We start from the raw sequence: 26,361 nt of genomic DNA, 5'->3' as shown, positions 1-26,361 counted from the left end.
AGCCTCCACCATGCCTCAGGGCCCTAGGCAATGCACAGACACCTTTGATTTCAGTCCCCTTGCTGCCCGAAAGGCAGGATGCAGCTATTGTCTCCTTCTACCTGGCCACCACCAAGTTCCCCTCCTCCTCATTTCCAAGACTGAGAAAGCAAAAATTAGCAATGAGAAGGAATGAGAAGTTAAAAATGTGCCCTGCCATTCATCCGGCTGGGATAACAAAGATAAAGCCAGTTGCAAAGTTGAACAGGAAACACTGTTTCTCTCAAGGACAAGCTGCAGTGGCAGGACTCCTGCTTTCTTACTCACTGAGAAGTCTTTGGCCTCTAAAATCAGAGACCGTCAGAAACTTTGCTGTTTGAAATTTTGTCAGCAGGAATGAAACACCCCATTCTTGCCTGCACGTTCTAATTCACTCTGACACAGAAAAGCGGCTTCTGTTTACAACCCAGGTGCACCGCATTAGATAAGGGAGTTTTTTGGACACACCATGCCACATCTGTCTTAACTTTGTAGTTTCCACCTTTTAGTCTAGGTTTGACTTTACACCCTGCTTTGCTTTGAGCCTATCCAAACATGGCTTCAGGTAAATTTCTCCTAAACTCCACCCTCCCCCAAAGCACATAATTGTAGGTTTTCTTTTGTTTCCTTTGTTTGGTCCCTCCTATGCTATGGAGTCTCCTTCTGTGCAACTGGCCAAAAAAACCCTGACCTAGTCAGACTATAGGCTTGTCCCTGGTGATCAAGGGCTGATTGGGCTAGGACAGGACCTCACAAAACACTCCCTTCCTTTTCCAGATTTGACTTTATCTCCCAAGGCCTAAGACAAAGGCAAGGGCTGTTTGGTCAGCCTGATCCTGAGATGGGCGGAGCGGGAACACAGAGCACTGCATTCTTCTGGAAAATGTTCAGAGCTTTCTTTATGTAACTGTGTCCCATTAATTGGTGTGCAGGCACTGGACTGAGGGCTTTACAAAGCCATTCCACTCAATCCTCACCACAACCCGATGAAGTAGGTCCTGTTATCATCATTCCCAATTTACAGGTGAAGAAACTGAAGCAAGGAGAGAAGTTAAGTAAATTGCCCAACAAAGTCATGCGGTCAGTAAGCAGTTCAGCTGGGATTTGAACACAGGAAGTTTGAATGCAGAACCCTTAACCACTAGGCTGGAGGTTCATAAAACTAAACCCTGGTGCTTTTAATATCTCATTACCTTCTGAACCAAGCCTCCTAGGCCAAAAGAAATACTTAACAGTTCCATGTATTAAGTTTTATGCCCATACAACTTTTTTCTTTATAAATTTATTTATTTATTTTGGGCTGCATTGGGTCTTCGTTGCTGCACGCAGCTTTCTCTAGTTGCGGCGAGCGGGGGCTGCTCTTCGTTGCGGTGTGCAGGTTCCTCAATGCAGTGTATGCCTATACAAATTAATAAGCATTTATGTCCTAATAATTTAGTAGCTGTTTGGGGAAAAAATACAGATAAATTAAAAGGAAAAATTATATATATATATATATATATATTTTTTTTTTTTGCGGTGCGCGAGCCTCTCACTGTTGTGGCCTCTCCCGTTGCGGAGCACAGGCTCCAGACGCGCAGGCTCAGCGGCCATGGCTCACGGGCCCAGCGGCTCCGGGACATGTGGGATCTTCCCGGACCGGGGCACGAACCCGTGTCCCCTGCGTCGGCAGGCGGACTCTCAACCACTGCGCCACCAGGGAATTTCATTCTTAAATAACCTATACATAGTATTGAAATGTGTGTGCTGGTTGGGCACTGTACAACTTCTCAAACTTTAAAATCAGATTTGGATACCACCACACTCATTCTACACGGTACTCGCTTTTGACCACAGAAAACACCAAAAACTCAGTGTCGCAAAGATATGTTGTTGTGGGGACCTACTCAGAATACCAGAGTTTGTATAAAGATTATTTTAAGCTGAAGACATTTGAGATTCACCAGATGCAGAAAGAAGACTTCTTGGAGTTTACTTTGACTAAAAGAAGCAACTTCTGAGAAATGAGTCTGCCATTAATCCTCTCTCCAGGGGGAATTCCCTGGTGGTACAGTGGTTAGGACTCTGTGCTTCCACTGCAGGGGGCATAGGTTTGATTCCTGGTCGATCCCACATGCTGTGGGGTGGGGTGGGGTGGGGCGGGGCGGGGCGGGAGAGAAATCCTCTCTCCAGGGGAGTTTCACGGCCGTGAAGAAGATAGAAAAAGAACTGGTACCTGCATAATCTATTATCACAAACTTTCTTGTCTTCTAAAAACCCATTTGTCTTTCCTAAATAAACCGATTTGTCCTCACTATAGAAGTCGTTTCTTCCCCGACTCTTTCCCCCAGTAAGTTAGATATATAAGCTCCCAGTTCTAACCCACCCCTTTGAGTTACTCATCATGGAGCATGTCTGCATGTATTCGCATTGCATGCAAAAGTAAACTCTTTCTTTTGCTAATCTCTTTTGTCAGCTTAATTTGCAGACACCCAAAACTGAACCTAAGAGGGTAGAGGAAATGCTGTTTTTTTCTTCCCCAACGATATCATTAAAAGGAATGTAGCATGAGTTCGTGTTGAAACTGCGAACTAACTGCAGTTAGTAGTACAATGCCTGACAGGTGTTGTTGAATTTCCCTTGAAACTTAAAAATACCTCATGGTGCCCCTGTGAATTTGCTCTCATTCCCTGGGGTGCCTTGGTGTCCAGTTTGGGAACCATGGTACTAGCCTAAATTCCTATCAAAGTGATCTAACATAATCTATGAGCCCACTGGGACTGGCATATAGTAACTGCTTGTGTTTTCAGCAGTGTCAGGGAGGAAGATATTTTCCTCTACCCTTCTAAATTCTGGCTGGTCTAAGAATTAAGTTGATGTGAGTAAGATTAACAGGAGATAATCCAATAAAAGTTAAGTAACATGTATACATGGAAGAGGCCCAGGAAAACTGAGTAACTCATCAAAATGGCAGAAATTCTCACCTTAAATACCATGTTCAGCTAAAGACAAAAGAGGATGTTGGGGGTAGTGTTTTGGGACCTCAAAGGGGAGGAAGGCAATGCAAGTGGAGATGGAAAAGCAAATGTTTGGTAAATAAATGTTTGCTAGTCCATGCAGAGGGTGGGACAGAGTGGACTCTGATCTCTAGGCCCTGCTGAGTTTCCCCCACTACACCTAGTCTACATTCTTTGCAGACAGCTATGGTAATAGCTCTATTCCAGGAATAGGCCCTTTATCTAAATTCTTTTAGGCAGTTAAGGGGGAGGTAACAAGGAAAATTTTCCAAGTCTTCTGTTTCTTAAAAGTAATCAGGCTAAATTAATCCTCATGTCAAAGAGACACATTTTGGGGTGGAAATTGAGCTCCCCTACAGCAATCTCCATACATCTCTGGATGTATCGGTCTGGTCCACAGCTGTATCTATTGTACCAACATCAGTGCCTGGCACAAAGTAAAAATGCAGTTGAAGGAAGTGTCACATAAGTGGGGAGCACAGGTGCAGAGCACACATGGTTAACTCTTGAGGGGTATTTCACCCTCCCCTATTCATGAGTCATCGCAGGGTGAATGTGTCCAGAATTTTGGATATAAATACCACGGATTCCTGCTCTTCTGGTTCTTTTCCCCCCTAGACTTTATGCTTCCTATTTCCACACTCTTGCTTCTGTAGAGAACAATATAGCTCAATTAGGTTGCTGTTTATTAAATACAGTTTATTCTCAATCTAGCAGTCCGTGTCAGATCAGGTCATTCGTCTACTCAAGACCTGCAGTGGCTCCCCAGCTCACTCAGAGTCAAAGCCAAAAGTCCCATAAGGCCTTGGATCATCTGCCCTTGCCTTTCTTCCCTGACCACACATCCTACCGCTCTCCCACCCCACCCCAGTTCATCCTCCTCCAACCATTCGGGCCACCTTGCTATTCCCAAACTCAAGGTGTTTGCTTTTCACTTAGAGGCTGTTGACCTCTGCCTGGAAGGCTCTGCTCTCCGACATGTGGAAATAGTTAAGACCACCCAAATGAGAACAAGCAAAGGCTGTTTACTCAGAGCTTGCTACAGCAAGGGAATCAGCCATCATTATTTGCATTTGGCAGTGAGTTGACAGGCATTGCTACAGGGGCTGTTGTTTGGCTCCCTGGACTGGTTGCTGCAGCTACAGTTGACTTCCTGAGCTCGTTGCTGCAGACTGAAGCCAAATCACAACTTCTGCAGCAACCAGTCCAGAAGACAAAGACCTCTGGAGCAACTGCCCCAGAACTGTCAGGACTTGGTTGATAGCTGGTCAGCTTCTCTTTTTTTAAAAATTTTTTGGCTGTGTTGGTCTTTGTTGCTGTGTGCGGGCTTTCGCTAGTTGTGGTGAGCGGGGGCTACTCTTTGTTGTGGTGCATGGGCTTCTCACTGCGGTGGCTTCTCTTGTTGTGGAGCACGGGCTCTAGGCGTGTGGGCTTCAGTAGTTGTGGCATATGGCCTCAGTAGTTGTGGCTCCCCGGCTTAGTTGCTCCGTGGCATGTGGGATCTTCCTGGACAAGGGCTCGAACCCATGTCCCCTGCATTGGCAGGCAGATTCTTAACCACTGTGCCATCAGGGAAGTCCCCAGCTTTTCTCTTTTTTTAATCCCCACTTCCAACTCAGGACCAATCAGAGGAAGCTAAGTATGCTTCCCCAAACCAATCACAGAGGATGCTCTACTTCTAGTTAGCCCACTTCCAGCTACCCCACGGCCAATCACAGCACACCTGATGCCTCTGCTTTTTCACTTTGAAGCTTTCTTACTCCTCTGTCTGCCTTTAAGTCTCTGCCAGACACAAGTGGTGGTAGCAAACTCTGAACAAGTATCTTGTTCTGTTTGTTCTGAGTTGGGTGTTCTTCACACACAGTATGTGCCTTCTGCATGGAGAAGGTTGGGTTACTTTACCTACCGAGGGATTGTGTGTTTGATGATTCTCAGATGTGTGACTTCTTACTCGTTTTACCTGTTTGTGGGAAGCATCTAACGGGCCTCCAAAATTTGGCCCAAAGTTATTACTGTTCTCATTAATGATGAGGAAACAAGTTGAGAGAAGTAAAATTGCTGTTACCTGCCTGGTGAGTTAGGTCAGAGGCCAGGTCTCGAGTTACCCCAAGCACTGGCTCTTAACCTCTGTCTTATAACTGGCTCATTCCCCCTGAGCCTACATTTCCTCTCTGTAAAACAAGAATAATAACATCATATTAAGTTGAATCAAATGAAACAGAATTTTTGTACTTTGAAAAAGTTTGAATACGGAATTCCCTGGTGGTCCAGTGGTTAGGACTCCACGCTCTTACTGTTGAGGGCTCTGGTTCAATCCCTGGTGGGGGAACTAAGATCCCACAAGCTGTGTGGCATGACCAAAAAAAAAAAAAAAAAGAGGTTGAATATTGGCAATTTTATACAGTTCAACCTAATATAATGTTGTGAGGATGAAATAAAACGATGTTAAACTGAAGGCAATATAACATTTCTATTAGTAACACAGGACTCCAGAAACACTTCCCAGGATTTAAATTCCTACTCCACCCTTTTCTGGCTGTTCGGTCATGGGCCATCTGACCCATCTGTTCCTCAGTTTCTTCAGCCATAAAAAGGAGATGAAAGACAGGTCAACAATGCCTTACTTGCAATTCTGAAATCCAAAAAGCTTTGAAAAACAAGTTTTGTGCAAACTCATTTGGTAGCAAATTTTGACCTGAGCTGACCCGAGGCTATTTATAGTCTATATTTATCCCACTTAGTGTGAAAAAGCATATGTTCTGCTGAAGGAATATTACGTTTGATTTTAGGGTGTTGCCCCAGACTCTCTGAGGGTGTCATGTATTATACTCATGTAGGGAAGAGGATTATTTCAAATACTGCTTCTGAAACAAAGCTGATTTTATTACATGCCTAGCACAGGAGAACGGTGTGGCAGAACACAGCCTCCTGAACAAAGCAAAGAGCTGATCTTTATATGTTCGCACCAAAGCACAGCTGTTGCTGATTGGGGCTGGTTTCTGGGATTCTGGATTCCATACTTACTTATTCACAGTTTGGGATTAGGGCCAAAGAGCTGTCAGTCTTCCAACGTCTTTCTTCAATTTGGAGAATAGGAACTTTTTATTCACACCTTGTGACTTTTCTAAAATATAAAAAATCCTGCATTCTGAGACACACCTGGCCCAAGAAGTTCAGATAAGGAACAGTGGACCTGAAGTACTGATACTTACCTCACAGGTTATTGCGAGGATTTAATGAGTAAATCTATGTGAAATGACTGGATTGCTTCCCGGCAGAGGAAAGCTGTGTGGCTGGCAATTTTTTTTTAAAATCATAAACTCATACTGGGCCAAAAACTTAGCGTTCAGCTGTAAAGTATTTATCAAGTGCCTACTATGTGCAACGCTTTGAGAATACAAAGCGAACAGCAGACTTGATCTTCTACTGATTTAAGTCTGGATCCTTTTTTTCTTTTCCGGTTCCTTGGGGTAAGCGTTCTAACAGCGGGATTGTTCATGCAGGCCCTGGAAGGCGTTTCTCCGCCAGGGCTTCTTTCTGTGGCCGTTCGGTTTACCCCTTGCACCGCGGCCACTCATGCTTACGCGGTGCACGCACTCGGCACACACCTGCCCCTGCGTGATCGCACCCCCGCGACCGCCAGATTCCCTTCTAAAGAGGAACGCCTTCCCGAGGGGGTCAGCCCCGCAGCAGCGCCCAGCTTCGCTCGGGCCGAGGTGTTCCAGTCCTAACCAACCCCGGGCCATTCATGCCGCGGGGAGAGGAGGCTGGAAGCGCCAAGGGCAGCTACCCCGCGCGGCGTGCTGGCCCCTCCCCTCCCCACGTCTCCCGGCGCCCGAGGGGGCGGGGCCGGACGCGCGCCGCCCGGGACTCCGCCCGCGAACGGCCTGCCGATTGGCCGATGGGGCCAGTGTTCCTCCGGCAGAGCGCGCCTCCCCCCCGATTTCCCGCCAGCAGGCCCCTCGCGGTACTTGCCGTGCCTCTAGTGGCTCGGTCCGACACAGCGGCTGGGCCTTGGCGACCGTGGCCATGTCGCGACAAAGCACGCTGTACAGCTTCTTCCCCAAGTCTCCAGCCCTGAATAATGCCAGCAAAGACCCGGTCAGGGCCTCAAGTGAAAGCGCCGCCGCCGCTGCCACCGGGGCCTCTCCCCCTTCCCCAGGCGGGGATGCGGCCTGGAGCGAGGCCGGGCCTGGGCCGGGGCCCCTGGCGGGCTCCACTTCGCGGGCCGAGGCGAGGAACCTCAACGGAGGCCTGCGGAAGTCGGCAGCCCCTGCGGTCCCCGCCAGGTAGCGGGGTGTCGGGACGCAGGGAGGTCGCCTCAGGGGCCTGGGGGGTGCGCGGCCAGGCCCTGGGCTCGGAGGAGGTGGTGCAGTGGGGGGAGGCGCAGGGAGCCCAGGGAAGGGAGGCTCGCCTCGGGGGGGTGGCGCTGGGGTGCTCGGCCAGCGCCTGGGCTCGGAGGAGGTGGGGTTGCATATTTGGCTTGAAAGAGCGCAGGGAGCCTTGGGGGTGTAGCTTGTAAACAGGGTAGGAGGAAATCGGCTGTGTACGAAGGGTTGGAGGGGAAGGGAGGACGCGCTTAGTTCGGGGGTAGAGGCGGTCCGTCAGGTGGGGGAGGAGGAGTGGAAGGTGCTCGGGGCAGGGAGGAGAAATGAGAGACGGGAGCGCTAAGGGTGCGGCGGGAAGAGAAAAGAGCTTGCCTGCTCGGCATGGGGTGCGCTCCCTGGGCGAGGGAGGGGCTGGTGCCTACCCGGGGCGGGGGAGGGGTGGCGGGAAGGAGGAATGCCCGCCGGGGGACTGCCCGCCGGCCACCTGCAGGTTGTGGGGCGTGGCGTACTGCGAGTGGGACTCCCGGAGGACGTTTCTCCTTCACAGCTGGGACGGTGAATTACCGGTCCAGTAGTCGTTGGAGGAAGACGCTCGATGTTTGGCTGAGCGCCTCTGACTCGAAGCCTCTGGCGGGGTGGGTGGGCGGGCCCTCGGCCTGGGTATGGGGGTTGGGGGTGGACGACGAGTTTAGAGCGCGAGGGGTGTGTCCACTCGTAGACGGAGGCGCCTGATTGGTGATAGTAAGGATTGTAGGGGCGGGGGAGCATCAAGTGCAGGGGATCCAGTTGGCTCATCCTGTAGGTAGACAGCATATGCCCCCAAACAGATCAAAGTTTAGGAACAGTGTTGATTTTGACACCTGAAAGTATTGTGCCAGTTGAAAATAATGTTAGTTTAAGGAACAGTGCATCTTTTTTTTGGCCGCCCCCCTCCCCCAGGCTTTTGGGATCTCAGTCCCCGACCAGGGATTGAACCCCGGCCCCAGCAGTGACAGCCAGGAATCCTAACCACTAGACCACCTAGTACATCTTTTGCTGGCGATTTCAGGGCAGGTTGGGGCTGTGTAATTTTTCCGGAATTGAGAGTGAGCCTCCACAGGCCTTGCTCTGACTCTGGGCAGGGACGTAGGGACGCGATTATAGGGAAGCCTGCCCAGAGGTGTCTTCCTCGCCTTCTCGGCAGTTCAGCGCTGTTCCAGGGCTTGGCTGGCCTTTGTGGGAGCAGCGGGCGACATTTTGAAAAGCTCACATTTACTGTATCCCAGGTATTGTATTAGGCATAGTGTGTAATGGTAGCCATTTGAAAGGATGAAGAAATAGTGGTACAGAAAAATAAAGAACGCATTCAGGATAAGAACTTGAGTAGTTGATTTACAATGTCCTGCGTTTTAGGTGTTATACAGATTTTTCAAAGTCTACGTGGAATTACAGTGTTATTCTCCTTTAAGCGACCCTCTCAAGCAGTTTATGTAGTTGTGTGAAGAGTAGCAGGATATGCCACCCCAGAATGTGCCTCTGGCATAGAGGTTATTTTGAACTGATAATTTTTGAGAAACTGGGGGACACTGGAGAAGCTCTGAGAGCTATAGAAGTTACTCTTCTGTAAGGGAAATTTACATTTAAAAAGGAAATCTCCATTTGTAAGGATGTCTCCCTCTCTGTACTAGGAAGAGAAGAGTGACTCTAAATCATCCGAAACTTATTAAATGGAGAAGGCACTGACTGAAATCTGCATAACAACCATACCCTTGTTTTTTGTTCTTTTCCTGGTAACCTCCCTTATCTGTCCCCGCCACCCCACCTTTCTTTTGTCTTTATAAAGCTGCAGATGATGTTTTAAGATGGTGACTCGGGCCATCTCTAGGAGTTAGTCAGTTTTCCTTAGTATCTCCCACGTTTATGGGGAGGTATACATGTTAATAAACTTTTGTCTGTCTTTTTCTTGTTAATCTTTTTTTTTTTTTTTTTTTTGCGGTATGCGGGCCTCTCACTGCCGCGGCCTCTCGCGTTGCACGGGCCCAGCCGCTCAGCGGCATGTGGGATCCTCCCGGACCGGGGCACGAACCCGCGTCCCCTGCATCGGCAGGCGGACTCTTAACCAGTGCGCCACCAGGGAAGCCTCTTGTTAATCTTTTATTACAGGGGCTCTTAGCCAAGAACTCAGAAGGGTAAAGGGGAAAATATTTTTCCTTCCCTACATGTGCATCCTCTGTAACAGACTATTTTCATGGTGAGAGATGCACAATGTGTTAATAATGTTTACTTAAACATGAATTTGATTCTTTCTGCATCCATTCTAAACGGATGGAAGTATTTATTGTATGGTTGTGCTTTATGTGTTGTATAGCATATGCTCTTTGTTTTTTTGAGGTCTGAATTTAGGAGACTTGTAAAAGCATAACATTGTTTACACTTGACCACCTACTATGGGGACTACTTCCAAAGTATTCAGGAAAGATGGGCATTTGATACTAGGCTTCTAAAGAAACTCTCCATTCAGTATATAGATTTGGCTTTCTTTTTTTTCTTAATTTTTGAATTTTACCTTATTTTTGTATACATAGATTTGGCTTTTATTCAACAAATGCTAACGTATCTACTCTGGCAGGCACAGTATTGGGCATTGTAGATCCTGGATATAACAGTGAATGGGACAAGCAAAAAGGCAATTCTAGAGAAGGAGCAGAGTTGGTGAGCTCCGTGTGCTTTGGGGGGAGGATGGGGTATGTGTGGGTCCAGGTAGGCTTTCAGCTCTCTAGGCTGAGACTAGAGGACAAGAAGAAGTTAGCCAGGCTACTGTGGAGGTGAGGGAGTTTTAGAAGCTGGTGCAGGAAGAGGAAGGTCCTGCAAATTGAGAATGAAGAGGAGGCAGGAGCCTTAGGTATGCAGAGATCCAGTCACCAACAGGCTAATGGGCTACAAAGACATTTGGACTTTTTATGAGGGTCGTTGAACTCTTTAAAAGAAGTTGAGCATCTTTTAATGGTTATTTGTCATTTAGTTTTCTCTTGTGCTCCAGTGTTAAAGTGTTTTGCCTGGTTTTTTTTTCCCCTTAGTTACTTTATCAGTCAGGTGTGATGCAAAAGTATTTTTCCACTTTTGTTGATGAGAGAAATGAAGGAGTGGAGGTGACATCAGTTTCAATAAATGGCTACAGGATGTATGTTTATGCACTCTAGGCCTGCTTCTCAATACTTTATTTCTTCTGTAGTTTATTAAGACCATAATTGAAAGAGCTGTGAGCAAGGCTTCTGACAACTAAATCTGGGTTTTTTAAGCAAGTCTTAGCTAGTTTATTTTTCACAGTCTCATTTCAGTGATAATTATCTGTTGATTATGAGAAATGAGGGCAGTAAAAAATTTTAAGTGTATGCCTTGTACTCATTTATAGGAGTGGTGTGTCAGACATTGACAAGTTTTTTTTTTCCTAAGAGCCTTTAGTTAAAGGTAACTATCTGCCCTAGTTGTAGGTGCCTTTCCTGAGAATTTTCATACAATTAAATCTATAGTAATACATTTTCCAAATAATATCACACCTAATATAATATTATTGTAAGAAAAGTATTCAAGCTTTTAAAAAAGTATCATTGTGGACTCAGTTTCACAGACCTAATTTGATTTAATCGATACTATTAAAACTGGTATTTAAAAAGATGCTGAACTTATACTTTGGTCAGTGGGAGCCTCTTTTAAGCTGGCTTTTATGATTTTTAAAATTATTATTATTTTATTATTATTATTATTTTTGCGGTATGCGGGCCTCTCACTGTTGTGGCCTCTCCTGTTGCGGAGCACAGGCTCCGGACGCGCAGGCTCAGCGGCCATGGCTCACGGGCCCAGCCGCTCCGCGGTATGTGGGATCTTCCCGGACCGGGGCACGAACCCGTGTCCCCTGCATTGGCAGGCAGACTCTCAACCACTGTGCCACCAGGGAAGCCCTTTTATGACTTTTTAACATTGCCCTCAGAACTGTTAAAAAATTTTTGGTTGTGTTGGGTCTTGTTGCTGCACGCGGGCTTTCTCTAGTTGCGGAGAGCAGGGGCTACTCTTTTTTTTTTTTTTTTGCGGTACGTGGGCCTCTCACTGTTGTGGCCTCTCCCGTTGCGGAGCACACGCTCCGGACGCGCAGGCTCAGCGGCCATGGCTCACGGGCCCAGCCACTCCGCGGCATGTGGGATCTACCCAGACCGGGGTACGAACCCGCGTCCCCTGAATCGGCAGGCGGACTCTCAACCACTGCGCCACTAGGGAAGCCCGGGGCTACTCTTTGTTGTGTTGCGCGGGCTTCTTATTGCGGTGGCTTCTCTTGTTGCAGAGCACGGGCTCTAGGCGGGTGGGCTTCAGTAGTTGTGGCGCACGGGCTCAGTGGTTGTGGCTCGCAGGCTCAGTAGTTGCGGCGCATGGGCTTAGGTGCTCCGTGGCATGTGGGATTCCTCCCGGACCAGGGCTCAAACCCGTGTCCCCGGCATCGGCAGGCGGATTCTTAACCACTGCGCCACCAGGGAAGTCCCTGCCCTCAGGGCTTTTGAAAACATCTTTTCATTCTGATGAGGATGGTCAATGTCCCTGCTTCTTAAGCTGCTCTCCGAAGAACTCTGGTTTCTTTTAGTATTTTATGTAGACTTCCTTTCTAATAATATTTAGGAAACAGTTTCCGAGGCCAGTTTGGATGATAATTTATTTAGGAAATAGTTTTAGAGGCCAGTTTGGATGATAATTTATTTAGGAAATAGTTTTAGAGGCCAGTTTGGATGATAATTTATATGGTCACTGTAGACCTAATGCGTAAGTGATGGGTGCCATAGTTATGCAAGCTGAAAGAAAGCAAGCCAGGTATGTGGGCAGAGGTACAGGTGGGCAGGTATGATGGGAGCCTTTGTTATTAATTGCTCTGATTACTTCTCTTTTCTCATTAGCTGTTTGAGGGTAGGGGAATTCTGCTCTAATGGTCCACCTTAAGAGGTAGATACAGACACTGATCGTTTGATTTCTAAAGCTGGCTTGAGAGCATGTTTCACGTTTGTGAAACTTGTATTTACATACACAAGTTTTTGTTAGACATACCCAGTCTATCTTTTATTGTTTATAGGAGCAAATTCTAGCAGTACATTGCTATCTACTGATTCTTTTTTAAAAAGTAGATAGCCAAAAATTTTGCCTACAAATTTGGGGCACAACTAGTAATCGACACCAAGGTAATGGGCTGAAGAGGGAGCAAAAATAATGTGATTTTTAAAGCAAAAGCTTAAAGATCTGTTCACTGTATATTTAGCTTAAGTCATTTCTTATTTTTAATTGTATGAAGGCTTTTACACTTGTTTTTCTGAGCTGTCACCTTTTCCTCTTACTTTTTTTTGTTTTTTTTGCGGTATGCGGACCTCTTACTGCTGTGGCCTCTCCCATTGCGGGGCACAGGCTCCGGACGCGCAGGCCCAGCGGCCATGGCTCACGGGCCCAGCCGCTCCGCGGCTTGTGGGATCTTCCCAGACCGGGGCATGAACCCACATCCCCTGCATCGGCAGGCAGACGCTCAACCACTGCGCCACCAGGGAAGCCCTCCTCTTACCTTTTTAAAACTGTCTTTAAAATCCCAAGAATATCAAACATTTGAGATATATTATCATTTTAATTTTTAAATTTATTTTTAATAACTTTATTTTTGGCTGCGTTGGGTCTTTGTTGCTGCATGCAGGCTTTCTCTAGTTCCAGAGAGCGGTGGCTTCTCTTGTTGTGGAGCACAGGCTCTAGGTGTGCGGCTCAGTAGTTGTGGTGCACGGGCTTAATTGCTCCACTGCAGGTGGGATCTTCCTGGACCAGGGCTTGAACCCGTGTCCCATGCATTGACAGGCGGATTCTTAAACCAAACCGCTGCGCCGCCAGGGAAGTCCCAGCTTGTGGTTTTCTGATACCAGTGTGTGATAGACTTTGTGGTTAAGTGGCTACCTGCCTAAGTTAAGGGAAAGCCTGCTTGACAGTTCCACACGTAGATAAGGGTCTTTGTATCCTGTTAATTAATGGATATGTTAGGAAGGATGAAGCACTTAAGGTAAGAAGTCTGAATGGTGCAGACACAGCTCCCTGTTTGAAGATGAGCCTTGTGGTGTTTGACAGCAATAATTATAAAGTTGTGCTGGTTGCTATAGATTTCTAAGTTGAAAGAAGAATGTACCTTAAAGGCCTTTGATATAAGCACCAGCTGAAGCCATGCTCCTGTTCTGGTTTCTTTTCTAACTGTCCAGCATAGGGATTTCCATATTCACATTTTTGTGAAGAAAGAAATACTTTAATTTTATGATTGGGCCTGATTTTATAAGGTGGCCTCAATTGATGATTCAAAAATGTCTAAAATATTCTTTTTGTAATGTGCTTATTTTACATTTGTAGTTATTCAGCGAAAACCTGTAAGCGGGCTTAGAAAATCTTGGTATATAGTACTTGAGCAGGGTTTATCAGTTGTTGTCCCTCTCCATCACTGAGGGACTCTTGTAGTCTGTCACTGGACACTGCTACCCTTCTCCCTCTCCTTTCCCCTCCTCTCCCTTTCTCAGGAAACCTTTAGGGCTAAATCAGCTTTTGTGAAGATTGAATCTCCTGTTGATTCTGTAGGCATTATGTACTCAACTATTTTGGGTACATTAGGCACTTATCTCTTAAGTTTTTCCATAAAGCTAGATTTTTAGGGTGAGGGTGGGGGTAGTAGTGTGCTATAGGCAGCTTTTGGAGTATTTGGAATACATTGGAGCAAAGTCGATAATATTGAATATAAGCAGCAAATTTACACAGTCGGTATGTTTGGTATTAATACTTTGGGTCAGATCCTGTTCCTATGTAGACCATATTTGTAGTACAGGTGTTACTCATTATAATTTGGATCACAAGTACAATGAGTTTGTCTTTTTCCTGCTATCAGTAGTCTATCAGAATTCTGCCACAGTTTTTAAACCTTGAATAATTCTGAGATAGTCTCTAACCTTAATACCATTATATTTGTGTTTCTCTTAATAAACATTGTGATATTTGCTTATGTTTTTAAAAATAACTTGAAAATGTTTTAAAAAAATCATTAATTCTAGAATTTCTGTTCCTGTATATTAATGCCAGAAAATTTCAAAGGAGTCTTAGAGATACCTTCCTTAAAATTGCTTCTTTGTAGGTAATTGCCTTTAATGTAGCTTAACAAAATATTAACCAAATTATGTATTTTCTTTTGGCAACAGTTCTTGTGACTTCTCACCAGGTGATTTGGTTTGGGCCAAGATGGAGGGTTACCCTTGGTGGCCTTGCCTGGTTTACAACCACCCTTTTGATGGAACATTCATCCGTGAGAAAGGAAAGTCTGCCCGAGTTCATGTACAGTTTTTTGATGACAGCCCAACGAGGGGCTGGGTTAGCAGAAGGCTATTAAAGCCATATACAGGTAAAAGATTCACTCTGCAGATTGTGTATGTTTGTGAGAGAGAGAGCATGCATGCACACGAGTCTGAGTGTTAGTGTCTCCCATACAGTGGAATTAAGCATATTTTACTTGAATAAATTGCAGGAGTGGTGTGGTGAAAGCTTCTAGCATGGGAAAAGGATAGGATGCAGCTGGTCTTAAGCTGCATTTCCGTCCTTCTGAGTGACTTATAGCAATATCATATCATTAAAGGAAAAATGATTTCATGATTGAATCTCGTGATTTGGACCAAAATGCCATACTCAGACATGAAAAGAGTAAATTAAAGTGTTCCCATCTTAAAGGTTCCAAAAGAAAATGCAGCCAAGATGCATAGAATATAGATCAGTGACATTCTTTAGGACAGATGGAGATGCATGCTACCTGGCCTTCAAAATCCTCACCTTATGAGCACATCTGCATTGAGGTTCACATCAGAAATCAGATTTCTGGAACCTTAACTTTCTCTTCCTAGGCCCAGCCTTATTTATCACAGACATCAGCAGTCCTGCATTTATAGCTTCACTTGGACTGGGTGCACCCTATCAGTCTCTTGGATTGTACAGTGCATGTACAGTATGATTGCAGGATGCAGTGCCTGAACAGTCCAGCATGTACAGGTTTTTCTCCACTATCTTCAGACTCTCCTGGCTAGGACATTGTTGAACTCAGTGTTTTGGAATCAGAACAATGTTCATTTTCCCAGAAACCTCTGGGAATCATGCCTTTTGGTCATAGTACTCTTCATCCTGCAGGGCAGGGACAGCACACTGAAGAAAGTTAAGTCCACACAGAAATCTGACATGCAGGATGGAAAGAAAATAAGGGAATTTGGTTCAGTCTTCTCCACTAATTTGCTGTATAATTTTATTTTCTGATTCTGTTTGCATATATATAAAATGAGATAGAGTTGGACCAGATGATAAGTGAGGTCTTTTTCCAGGACTAATTTTTGAGATTCTAAACAAAGCTTTGGCAAAAAAGAACTTTAAAAAGAGATCAAAAACGTTTACATTTATGTTGTAATTATTTTATAAAACAACCCATGTGCATACTGCCCTCTGCCCTTTAAATATCCAGATCGTTGCAATACATGTATGTGAATAAATCAGCAAAGAGGCATGCATGAAAAAAAGTAGGCCTTCTTTGGGGGGCATGGTCTTAGAGCTGTAGTTTGCATCAGAGGTTTCAGGGAATGACGATGACACCAGATAGGTGTGTGTGTGGGGGGTAAGTACAGCTGCAGCAGGTACTTTGGGAAAAGTTCAGAGCTACTCTTAATGATTTTGATTGTTACAGTTTGTAGTTTTGGTGCAGCTCTTTAGAGAATTGAGAAATTGCAGCTTTGTTTTAGTCAGCTTATGAACGTTGCTAATTCCATGGAAATTTAGGATGTCCCATCAGTTTTAGTATATAGAAAGAAGGGTGTAATATAACGTTTGGATCTGTTAAGACAAATTCAGGTTCATTTTCCAACTATAGGTATATTCAGGTAGAAGAAGAGAAAAAGACATTCCTAGTTATGCCTCTTGGAAAAGAACTAAAACAATTCTGTATTATTGGTCTTGTGGATAGAAATTTTGCTCAGTGGATGGAAATGTCATTTAATACTATAGCTCTTTGAAATGAAATGAATAAAGGAAAAGTTTTACTTTAAAGGAGAGCAAGACATTTTGATGCTACTGTTTTGAAAAAATTTAACATTACAAGTCTGAACTGGGTTACTGTCCCAAAATGTAGGATTTTTTTTTTTAACATCTTATCTAACTGCCTTGGGAACAAACTTATTTTTAATATCATTGCTTCATTTAAGTGACAGTGTAGTTTTTGCCTTCCTTAAGTAATGTTTTTTTAAAAAGGGTCTCAAACCCCCTTTACATCTCATGCCTCACCTGAAGAGGAGGTGTGCCTAGGTGTTTCGGGTCACAGCCCCAGGTCATTATAGAAGAGAGACTAAGTGGTCCTGGGTGACCAACAGTTAAGGCAGCTTAAATGAGGTAAAATAGGTAATTTCAGTTTCACTGGTAGTTTTTCCCTGAAAATTCCTTCCTTGTAGGCTTTATTGATCTATCTGTATCAATCTATCTGTATCAATCAGAAATAATGGGAGATTAAAAATTATACTTGATTGTTGTCACTCTTGTTCCTTAGGGCAAGTGTTATACATTGAGCCAAATATCCAGCCAACAGTTCCTATTTGTAAATAAATATATATATGTTTTTTAGGTTCGAAGTCAAAGGAAGCCCAGAAAGGAGGTCATTTCTACAGTTCAAAGCCTGAAATTCTCAGAGCAATGCAACGTGCAGATGAAGCCTTGAATAAAGACAAGATTAAGAGGCTTGAATTGGCAGTGTGTGATGAGCCCTCAGAACCAGAGGAGGAAGAAGAGACAGAGGTGGGACAGTGCTAACAGGCGGTTGTTACTTCTGTTAGGAGAGTGATGAAAAAGGGTCAGGGGCATATTAGAGTGGTATTTTCCATATATCCATTTAGTACTCAAACATGCATACTTCTATACATTCCTGGACTGTAGGTCATGTTATATTATTTAGAATCTCAGCAGCCTAGCACCTCTTTTTACTTAAGTTCTCAAGCCTGCTAGAAAGACACACGCTGTAAAAGGCAGGACCATTTTGGTAACCAGTATACTTTCTGTTGTATTTTGAATTGGTAAGAATAGGGGTTGAGTAACCTTGAAATACAACCTTGGTTTCAAATGTTAATGGTCACTATTTGAGTGAATTAAATCTTGTTAAGGAAATGAACAAATAATTGGTATATTTAAGACAAACACAGTCATCATTTTCTAATTTAGTAAATTAATGCCGTGTGCTTAAAAAGATTCATCTATAAGTTTGATTTTGTTTTATTCTATTCTAGATGAGATAGGCAATAAGTAAGTTAATATAATGAGTATTTTAAGAGAAATGAAAGAAGAGTTTCTAATCTTATTTTTGAGGTTGAAACCAGAGATAACGTTACTCAGATGTTTAGACCTGGATGGTAACTACAGAAATCATTTAGCCTCATACTGCTTTACGTATGAGGGAGGCCAATGATAATAAGTGAATGTGCCTTGCCCAAGAAGGTACAGCTGGTTTGTGGAAAGCAAGGACTAGAACTAGGTTGATTTACTGCTTTTTTATACTAAAGAATTTATAAAATGGTAAACTTCATAACATGTCCAAATATAAGAGGAGAGGTGACCCTGGAAGAAAGATAACAGAAGAAGACTGAAAGTTTTTTCCACAGCTATGACTGTTAATGAGGACATCGTCTATGGGTATTTGTGCTGTGTGGTCATCCTAAGGACTTCATCAGTATTGAATAGGATAGAACTCTCATGACAGAATCACTTAATCCTGTATTGTGATACTTGTTTTAATGTTAGGTGAAACTGAAGTTGATATCCCTTGAGAAAGAAAATAGTTTATTTCTGGAGGTGGGTTCTTCTCTTGATAGATGAAGTTGCAGCATATTGAGAGATTCCACAGCAATATTGTCATTTTCCAAATTTTACTTTGTTTTAAAATACTCTTCTTTGCCTTCCAGGCAGGTGCCACTTACGCATCAGATAAGAGTGAAGAAGAAAATGAAATTGAGAGTGAAGAGGAAGTGAGGCCAAAGGTGCAAGGATCTAGGCGAAGTAGCCGCCAGATAAAAAAGCGAAGGGTCATATCAGACTCTGAGAGTGACATTGGTGGCTCTGATGTGGAATTTAAGCCAGATGCTAAGGAGGAAGGAAGCAGTGATGAAATAAGCAGTGGAGTAGGGGATAGTGACAGTGAAGGCCTGGACAGCCCTGTTAAAGTTGCTCCAAAGAGGAAGAGAATGATAACTGGTAATGGCTCCCTCAAAAGGAAAAGTTCAAGGAAGGAAATGCCCTCAGCCACCAAACGAGCAACTGGCATTTCATCAGAAACCAAGAATACTTTGAGTGCTTTCTCTGCCCCTCAAAATTCTGAATCCCAAGCCCACGTTAGTGGAGGATGTGATGACAGTAGTCGCCCTACCATCTGGTATCATGAAACTTTAGAGTGGCTTAAGGAGGAGAAGAGAAGAGATAAGCACAGGAGGCGACCTGATCACCCTGATTTTGATGCATCCACACTCTATGTGCCTGAGGATTTCCTTAATTCCTGTACTCCTGGGATGAGAAAGTGGTGGCAGATTAAGTCTCAGAACTTTGATCTTGTCATATTTTATAAGGTGGGGAAGTTTTATGAGCTATACCACATGGATGCTCTTACTGGAGTCAGTGAACTAGGGCTGGTATTCATGAAAGGCAACTGGGCCCATTCTGGTTTCCCTGAAATTGCATTTGGCCGATATTCAGATTCCCTGGTCCAGAAGGGCTATAAAGTAGCACGGGTGGAACAGACCGAGACCCCGGAAATGATGGAGGCACGATGCCGAAAGATGGCACATATATCTAAGTATGACAGAGTGGTGAGGAGGGAGATCTGTAGGGTCATTACCAAGGGTACACAGACCTACAGTGTGCTGGAAGGTGACCCCTCAGAGAACTACAGTAAATACCTTCTTAGCCTCAAAGAAAAAGAAGAAGATTCTTATGGCCACGCTCGAGTGTATGGAGTATGTTTTGTTGATACCTCGCTAGGGAAGTTCTTCATAGGTCAGTTTTCAGATGATCGCCATTGTTCCAGGTTTAGGACGTTAGTGGCACACTATCCTCCAGTACAAGTCTTGTTTGAGAAAGGAAATCTCTCAGTGGAAACTAAGATGATTCTCAAGGGTTCATTGTCCTCTTCTCTTCAGGAAGGTCTAATACCAGGTTCCCAGTTTTGGGATGCAGCCAAAACTTTGAGAACTCTCCTTGAAGAAGGATATTTTACGGACAAGTTAAATGAGGACAGTGGGGTGATGTTACCCCAGGTGCTTAAAGGTATGACCTCAGAGTCTGATTCTGTTGGGTTGACACCGGGAGAGAAGAGTGAATTGGCCCTCTCTGCTCTTGGTGGTTGTGTCTTCTACCTCAAAAAATGCCTTATTGATCAGGAGCTTCTATCAATGGCTAATTTTGAAGAATATATTCCCTTGGATTCTGACACGGTCCGTGCTACAGGACCTGGTGCTGTCTTTGCTAAAGCCAGTCAACGAATGGTGCTAGATGCTGTGACATTAAGCAACTTGGAGATTTTTCTGAATGGAACAGATGGTTCTACTGAAGGGACCCTGTTAGACAAGATTGATACTTGCTATACTCCCTTCGGTAAGCGGCTCCTAAAGCAATGGCTTTGTGCCCCACTCTGTAACCCTTATGTTATCAGTGATCGTCTAGATGCCATAGAAGACCTAATGGTTGTGCCTGACAAAATCTCTGAGGTTGTAGACCTTCTAAAGAAGCTTCCAGACCTTGAGAGGCTACTGAGTAAAATTCATAATGTTGGCTCTCCCCTGAAGAGCCAGAACCACCCAGATAGCAGGGCTATAATGTATGAAGAAACCACATACAGCAAAAAAAAGATTATTGATTTTCTTTCTGCTCTGGAAGGATTCAAAGTACTATGTAAAATTATAGGGGTTATGGAGGAAGTCATTGATGACTTTAAGTCTAAAATCCTTAAGCAGGTCCTTACTCTGCAGGCAAAAAATCCTGAAGGCCGCTTTCCTGATTTGACTTTAGAACTAAACCGATGGGATACAGCCTTTGACCATGAAAAGGCTCGAAAGACTGGACTGATTACTCCCAAGGCAGGATTTGACTCTGATTATGATCAAGCTCTTGCTGACATAAGAGAAAATGAACAGAGCCTCCTGGAATACTTGGAGAAACAGCGTAGTAGAATTGGCTGTAGGACCATAGTCTACTGGGGAATTGGTAGGAATCGTTACCAGTTGGAAATTCCCGAGAATTTCATCACCCGTAATTTGCCAGAAGAATATGAGTTGAAATCTACCAAGAAGGGCTGTAAACGATACTGGACCAAAACAATTGAGAAAAAGTTGGCTAATCTGATAAATGCTGAAGAACGGAGAGATGTATCATTAAAGGACTGCATGCGGCGACTGTTCTATAACTTTGATAAAAATTACAAGGACTGGCAGGCTGCTGTGGAGTGCATCGCAGTGTTGGGTAAGGTTTTCAAGAGGCTTGTTCCTAAAGCTTTGGTTAGTAACGTCCTGTGTTCCAACTGTATATTAAGATTGGAAAGTCCATTGCAAAGTCCTCATTGACTCGTATCCCTAAACTCAAGGGACACGTATATATTTTAATCAAATTTCAGTTGAATTTGTAGTATTCGATAAATGCTGTTTTTTAAGCTATTTTTTGTCACACTAATTTAAAGCTATCCCTTGACCTATCACTCAGTTTTTGTTTATATATATATATACAGATATAGATATATATATATATACACCCTTGCATTTTTTTGTATTTCAGTGAATCTCTTTACATGAACGTTTCAAAAGATTTTAATCCTCCCTTTTTCTTTTAGCCCAAGTTGTCACACTTGCTTTTCTACAGTTGATTTCTAAGAGCCCTGATTTATGTATTTGTAATTTGGTAACCTTTTCAGCTTCATAAGTAATTTCCTTTTTCTTTAAATTTCATGGCCAAGTCATTTGGAGCCTTTGCTTGTTTTACAGTTTTGGGTTTTTTTCTGTTGTAAAAATGCAGCAACCATAGTTTACTCAAATTTGTACAAAACTATTTTAGTCTGAACACAACTGTCCAGAATAAAATGGCATCCTATTCTGTTTTTGAGTGTGTATATCTATCATGGTTTTTGAGTGTGCCACATTACTTAAGCCAATACAGTTTTAAACAATTTGGTAGGTAATGTAAAATCATCCCTCAGCTCAGGTGTTCAAAATTGGTCAATATATTTTCCTCTTAAGATTTTGCTTATTGTCAGAATATTCTGCTTCTAAGAAGTGTTATAGCTCCATGGTTATATCAAGGAGAGACCACTACAGCATCTCTCTGTTGTATCTTAGCTTTCCGTTGGCATACCTCTGGTTTAGATATTAGAGGACTTAAAATCTACTTTGAGGGGATATTTTCTTGGGCTTGAAATTGGAAGTTAATTCTCATTTCAGTACAAGTGCTATAAGACATGTAAAACATTTAGGCTGATGACTTATTTTTGTGCAGTTAAAACAATGTCACTAGAGTGCTTACTTTTAGAAAAAAAGCTGCCATGTCTAAAGGGCAAGTAGAGCATGCCACCTTCACTAAAAACACATTTCTGGAAGACTTATAGAAGTTGGGCCTTTGTGCTTATCAAGAAACCTCAAAAATAATGACGCTTCACTTTTGACCTCTCTTTAACAGATGTCTTACTGTGCCTGGCTAACTACAGTCGAGGGGGTGATGGTCCTATGTGTCGTCCAGTAATTCTGTTGCCAGGAGAAGATACTCCTCCCTTTCTAGACCTTAAAGGATCACGCCACCCCTGCATTACGAAGACTTTTTTTGGTGATGACTTTATTCCAAATGACATTCTAATAGGCTGTGAGGAAGAGGAAGAAAATGGCAAAGCTTACTGTGTGCTTGTTACTGGACCGAATATGGGGGGCAAGTCTACGCTCATGAGACAGGTAAACTTGAAGTTTTGTTACACCAAATTATTTGTAACACTTTTAAAGAGTGAATATGGTACATATTTAGGCCACCGTTTCCCAAGGAGCATATGATAGAATTCAGTCATTGACTTATTAGGAAGCAAAGGGAAACTCCTTGAGTCATGAAACTAAGAACTGTATTCTTATTGGTCAAATACTTGCCTGATGTTAAGGGAAGTATATTAAGAAGGTGAAGGTGGTTTCAGGCCATGAGTTTTTTTATGAACTCTGACTTTGATTGAATCCATTTCCTGTGAAGGCAGAGGTATTCATAATGAATGAAAATTATACAAATGTTTTATGTTTGTTCTTAAATTAGGTTCATTTCTAGGAACCCTTATACAAGAACCATTGCACTTGTTCATACAGGAAAGTGATTCATGACCTCTAGTTAACTGTTGGGAACTGCTTTTAGGGAAAACAATAAATATATTTTTCTGACCTTCTGCCAGGGGTTAGCTAGCTACTGAGCTAAATATGATTTAGATTTTAAAGGGTTGTAGAAAAAGAACGATGTGTAACAGACATTGGGCCCTTGACAGAAAATGTTTGCTGACCCCCTAACTCTACTGCACTGTATTATATTTCTGTACAAATTTGCTAACTAGAGAGGAGCAATAGTGTAGTAAGGTGGTTTTCAACCTCCTTTTCATTTTTAAATCAAAAATCATCTAGAGAGCACAACAAAAAAGTACCTGGGAGTTGGGGTGTGTTCATCCTCTGAAACTGATTGTTTGGTCTGGAATTGGTTCTGGGCATCAGTAGTTTTAGGTTGAGAATCACCAGTGTAGTTGGTTAGCATATAGGTGCTGAGGTTTCAAATAAAGCCAGTTAGACCCTAAGCCTCATGCCTTCCTAAGCCTCACTTTTCCTACTTAGGTTTGTGAAGAATTTTTTTAGAGTGCCTGACTACTCCTAGTTAATAAAGATTTATTAGGGCTTATTATCTCTGTCTTCTGGATATACATAGAGATATCTCTATCTGTTCTCTAACACCAGTCATAAAAGACCTTTTTCTCCCTCATTCACAGGCCGGCCTACTGGTTGTAATGGCCCAGATGGGTTGTTATGTACCAGCTGAAGTGTGTAGGCTCACACCAATCGATAGAGTGTTTACTAGACTTGGTGCCTCAGACAGAATAATGTCAGGTGAGTTTTTTTCCCTACCTAAGGCTCTGTTATTTGACAGTTCATTTCTATATTTTAGGTGTTAAACACATCTACCTTTAAATAGGATGCTTTATTTAGTTTTTTCTGGTGTTACGCAAGGCAGAATGCTTTCAGACATTTGAAAGCATTATGCAATTTTTAACATACTAGAAGTAATCTCTTAGTATCATGGTAGTTCATAATAGATTCAAAGGATATGAACCTAAAAGATGAATCTACTGTTACAACAGGATTCTTAAAATGATCACCTATTTGTGATTTTTTTTTTAGGTGAAAGTACATTTTTTGTTGAATTGAGTGAAACTGCCAGTATACTTAAACATGCAACAGCACATTCTCTGGTGCTTGTGGATGAATTAGGTAAGATACTAAAATTTCCAAAACATTAGTACAAAGAATTATTTTTCTGGAAAATGGTCTGAAGGACACATCTCTTAAAGACTATGAATACACTCACCTTCGTCCATAGACCCCACAGTTGGCCCTAAGGTGGCAATTTTACAGGGATAATGAGAATATTTATTGGATAATGAGGCTATTTAAAGAGAACTAAAAGGAAGTTTCTGAAGCGCAGTGATACTCGAGTAGTATTCCTGAACTCCAAGCAGACCTACTTAGCTAGAGAGGGCCTGTTTACAGAATGCTTTTGGATATACTAAACTGATCTTTAGTACATTTTTTTCCATTCCTTTGTGAGGCATGTCCCTTTGAATATAATATGGCAGATTGTGTAACACATAGTTCATGTATATTTTATTTTCATAGGAAGAGGTACTGCAACATTTGATGGGACAGCAATAGCAAATGCAGTTGTTAAAGAACTTGCTGAGAATATAAAGTGTCGTACATTGTTTTCTACCCACTACCATTCACTGGTTGAAGACTATTCTCAAAATGTTGCAGTGCGCCTAGGACACATGGTATGTACAAGTTGTTTATTCAAAAGTTATGTTTTTGAATGGGTACTTCCATTGCCAGCATGTAATTTTTCTTTTTTAGGCATGCATGGTAGAAAATGAATGTGAAGATCCCAGCCAGGAGACTATTACCTTCCTGTATAAATTCATTAAAGGAGCCTGTCCTAAAAGCTATGGCTTTAATGCAGCAAGGCTTGCTAATCTTCCAGAGGAGGTTATTCAAAAGGGACATAGAAAAGCAAGAGAATTTGAGAAGATGACTCAGTCACTGCGATTATTTCGGTAATTATAACTGGGTATAATTTTACCATGTAGTTGATTAACAAAACAGTAAAAGGAATGGATGATGCACTGTGAAAAAATGTAAACTAAAACTTTTTTTTTAAATTTATTTTAAGGGAAGTTTGTCTGGCTAGTGAAAGCTCGACTGTAGATGCTGAAGCTGTCCGTAAGTTGCTGACTTTGATTGAGGAATTATAGACTACATTGGAAGCTTTGAGTTCACTTTTGACAAAGGTGGTAAATTCAGACAACATTATGATCTAATAAACTTTATTTTTTAAAAATGACCATTTTTCCATTTTCTTTCTAGGAAATTAAACCCTTTTAATTCTTACCTACCTTCTACATAATGGTTATTGAATACTCCACAATATATTAAGTCTAGATGTTATGGTACATGCATACACTTTCAGGCTGTTTATACCCACTGTCACCAATACACATAAATGGGGTGGGGGGGAGCTATGAAACTGTATAGGGCTGTATATATACTTGTCTCAGCTTAATGCGGGAAATTCTTTTAATTTCCAGCAATTTGTCTAAACTGTTCAAAAAAAAACTATGAACAGAGTTCAAATACAGGACTGTTTTGAAGAGACTTTCTAAAGTGTACTTTTAAAACATAGTAGTTTTTACCTTTCACAAAACTGAGTTAAAAGAATACTTTTGTTTTACAGTGCATCCCTTCCTAGGAAGTCTCATTAAAACACTCACTTTGTCTAGGGGTGATTTTGAATGCTGCACAGGGAAGGGAAGGAAATATAGTCTTAACTTTTCTTAAAGGATACCAGAAACATTGCTGGATATAATTTAAGATTAGTGTTTTCTCTTTCATAGAAAGAACGTACATACTGGGACATGAGTACAGTTACAGCAAGTCTAGGTGTGCTAACAAAACAGGGCACATTCAAGTACAATAAGATTTTGCTTGAAATTAAAAACAAACTACATGAGATTAAAGCATTAAAATCATATTTCTCAATCTGAATACATGTTAAAAAAAAATCAAAAGAAATGCAGAAGTGCTAGCTCACATTTTTACCATATTACAAAAGCAATTGGTACCCACGTCCATAAAGGCAGCAACAAAGCTGCTTGTCTATTGAAGAGTACTACTGCAAATTGGACTGCATTCAATGCTAGTTGTAAAAACACCAGCTTTTTTCAGAAGTTGGTATCTGTACAAAATTGCAGCTTATTTTCTTCACTTCTGTCCCTTCAAAAGTCTTTACACAGTAATGCTAAAACACCCAGCTTTGAGATCCTGAGTCAATATATTGCCACTTTCTTTTTGGTAGCTTGAGCTTCATAGTGTCAACTGACCTTGTGTATCCATTTTTAATACAGTCTCTTCCTGTAGCATGGGCAAATATTTTAAATCTTCTTCCAAAAAAAAATGTTTTAAGTTATGATGTTAGAATGGCAGGACTTTTTCTTTAGGGAAGGAATTCAGTTGTGCTGCAATGTATTAGATTCTATAGGTGGAGCAGAGTCATATAGTGTATCTGTATCATGTGTAGGCTCACCAGCTAATGTACAAGGATTAGACAGTGTTCCAGCACCACAGTCACAGAAAAACCTAAAGCAAAATGAAAACCCAAAGATTAGGAAAGTGAGGGGAGGA

General features: G+C 42.6%; 2 protein-coding genes and 1 long non-coding RNA gene across 6 annotated transcripts in view; 1 reads left to right on the top strand and 2 right to left on the bottom strand.

The window, feature by feature from the left end:
• Positions 1-1,290: 1,290 nt before the first annotated feature.
• Positions 1,291-7,966, bottom strand: LOC132531851 (uncharacterized). Its single transcript, XR_009544243.1, has 4 exons — positions 7,827-7,966; positions 6,986-7,091; positions 5,080-5,181; positions 1,291-1,417 (listed from the first exon to the last, which is right to left on the bottom strand). It is a non-coding gene; the product is annotated as an uncharacterized LOC132531851 (long non-coding RNA).
• On the top strand, positions 6,969-25,024 carry MSH6 (mutS homolog 6). 4 transcript variants are annotated; one of them, XM_060169974.1, is made up of 10 exons: positions 6,973-7,303; positions 14,560-14,759; positions 17,004-17,173; positions 18,331-20,875; positions 22,079-22,344; positions 23,400-23,517; positions 23,809-23,898; positions 24,304-24,458; positions 24,538-24,737; positions 24,854-25,024. In XM_060169974.1, exons 1-10 carry the CDS (start codon positions 7,044-7,046, stop codon positions 24,933-24,935), a joined length of 4,086 nt encoding a protein of 1,361 aa, XP_060025957.1. In that variant the 5' UTR covers positions 6,973-7,043; the 3' UTR covers positions 24,936-25,024. The 4 variants fall into 4 exon arrangements, with proteins under 4 accessions (XP_060025960.1, XP_060025957.1, XP_060025958.1 ...); XM_060169976.1 differs by having other exon boundaries at positions 7,099-7,292; XM_060169977.1 differs by lacking the exon at positions 24,854-25,024 and having other exon boundaries at positions 6,969-7,303; positions 24,551-24,715.
• The window catches only part of FBXO11 (F-box protein 11), a 100,371-nt gene continuing 99,000 nt past the window's right edge, over positions 24,991-26,361 (bottom strand). Inside the window, exon 23 of the mRNA XM_060169978.1 lies at positions 24,991-26,316. Within this exon, the coding sequence (XP_060025961.1) occupies positions 26,187-26,316 (130 nt within the window). The 3' untranslated portion in view covers positions 24,991-26,186. The remainder of the gene's footprint in view (positions 26,317-26,361) is intronic.

Source organism: Lagenorhynchus albirostris, chromosome 13 (genome assembly GCF_949774975.1).
Source record: "Lagenorhynchus albirostris chromosome 13, mLagAlb1.1, whole genome shotgun sequence".
NCBI lineage: Eukaryota > Metazoa > Chordata > Mammalia > Artiodactyla > Delphinidae > Lagenorhynchus > Lagenorhynchus albirostris.
The sequence above is the reverse complement of the archived record's forward strand: the minus strand, read 5'-3'. Positions and strand labels throughout refer to the sequence as shown.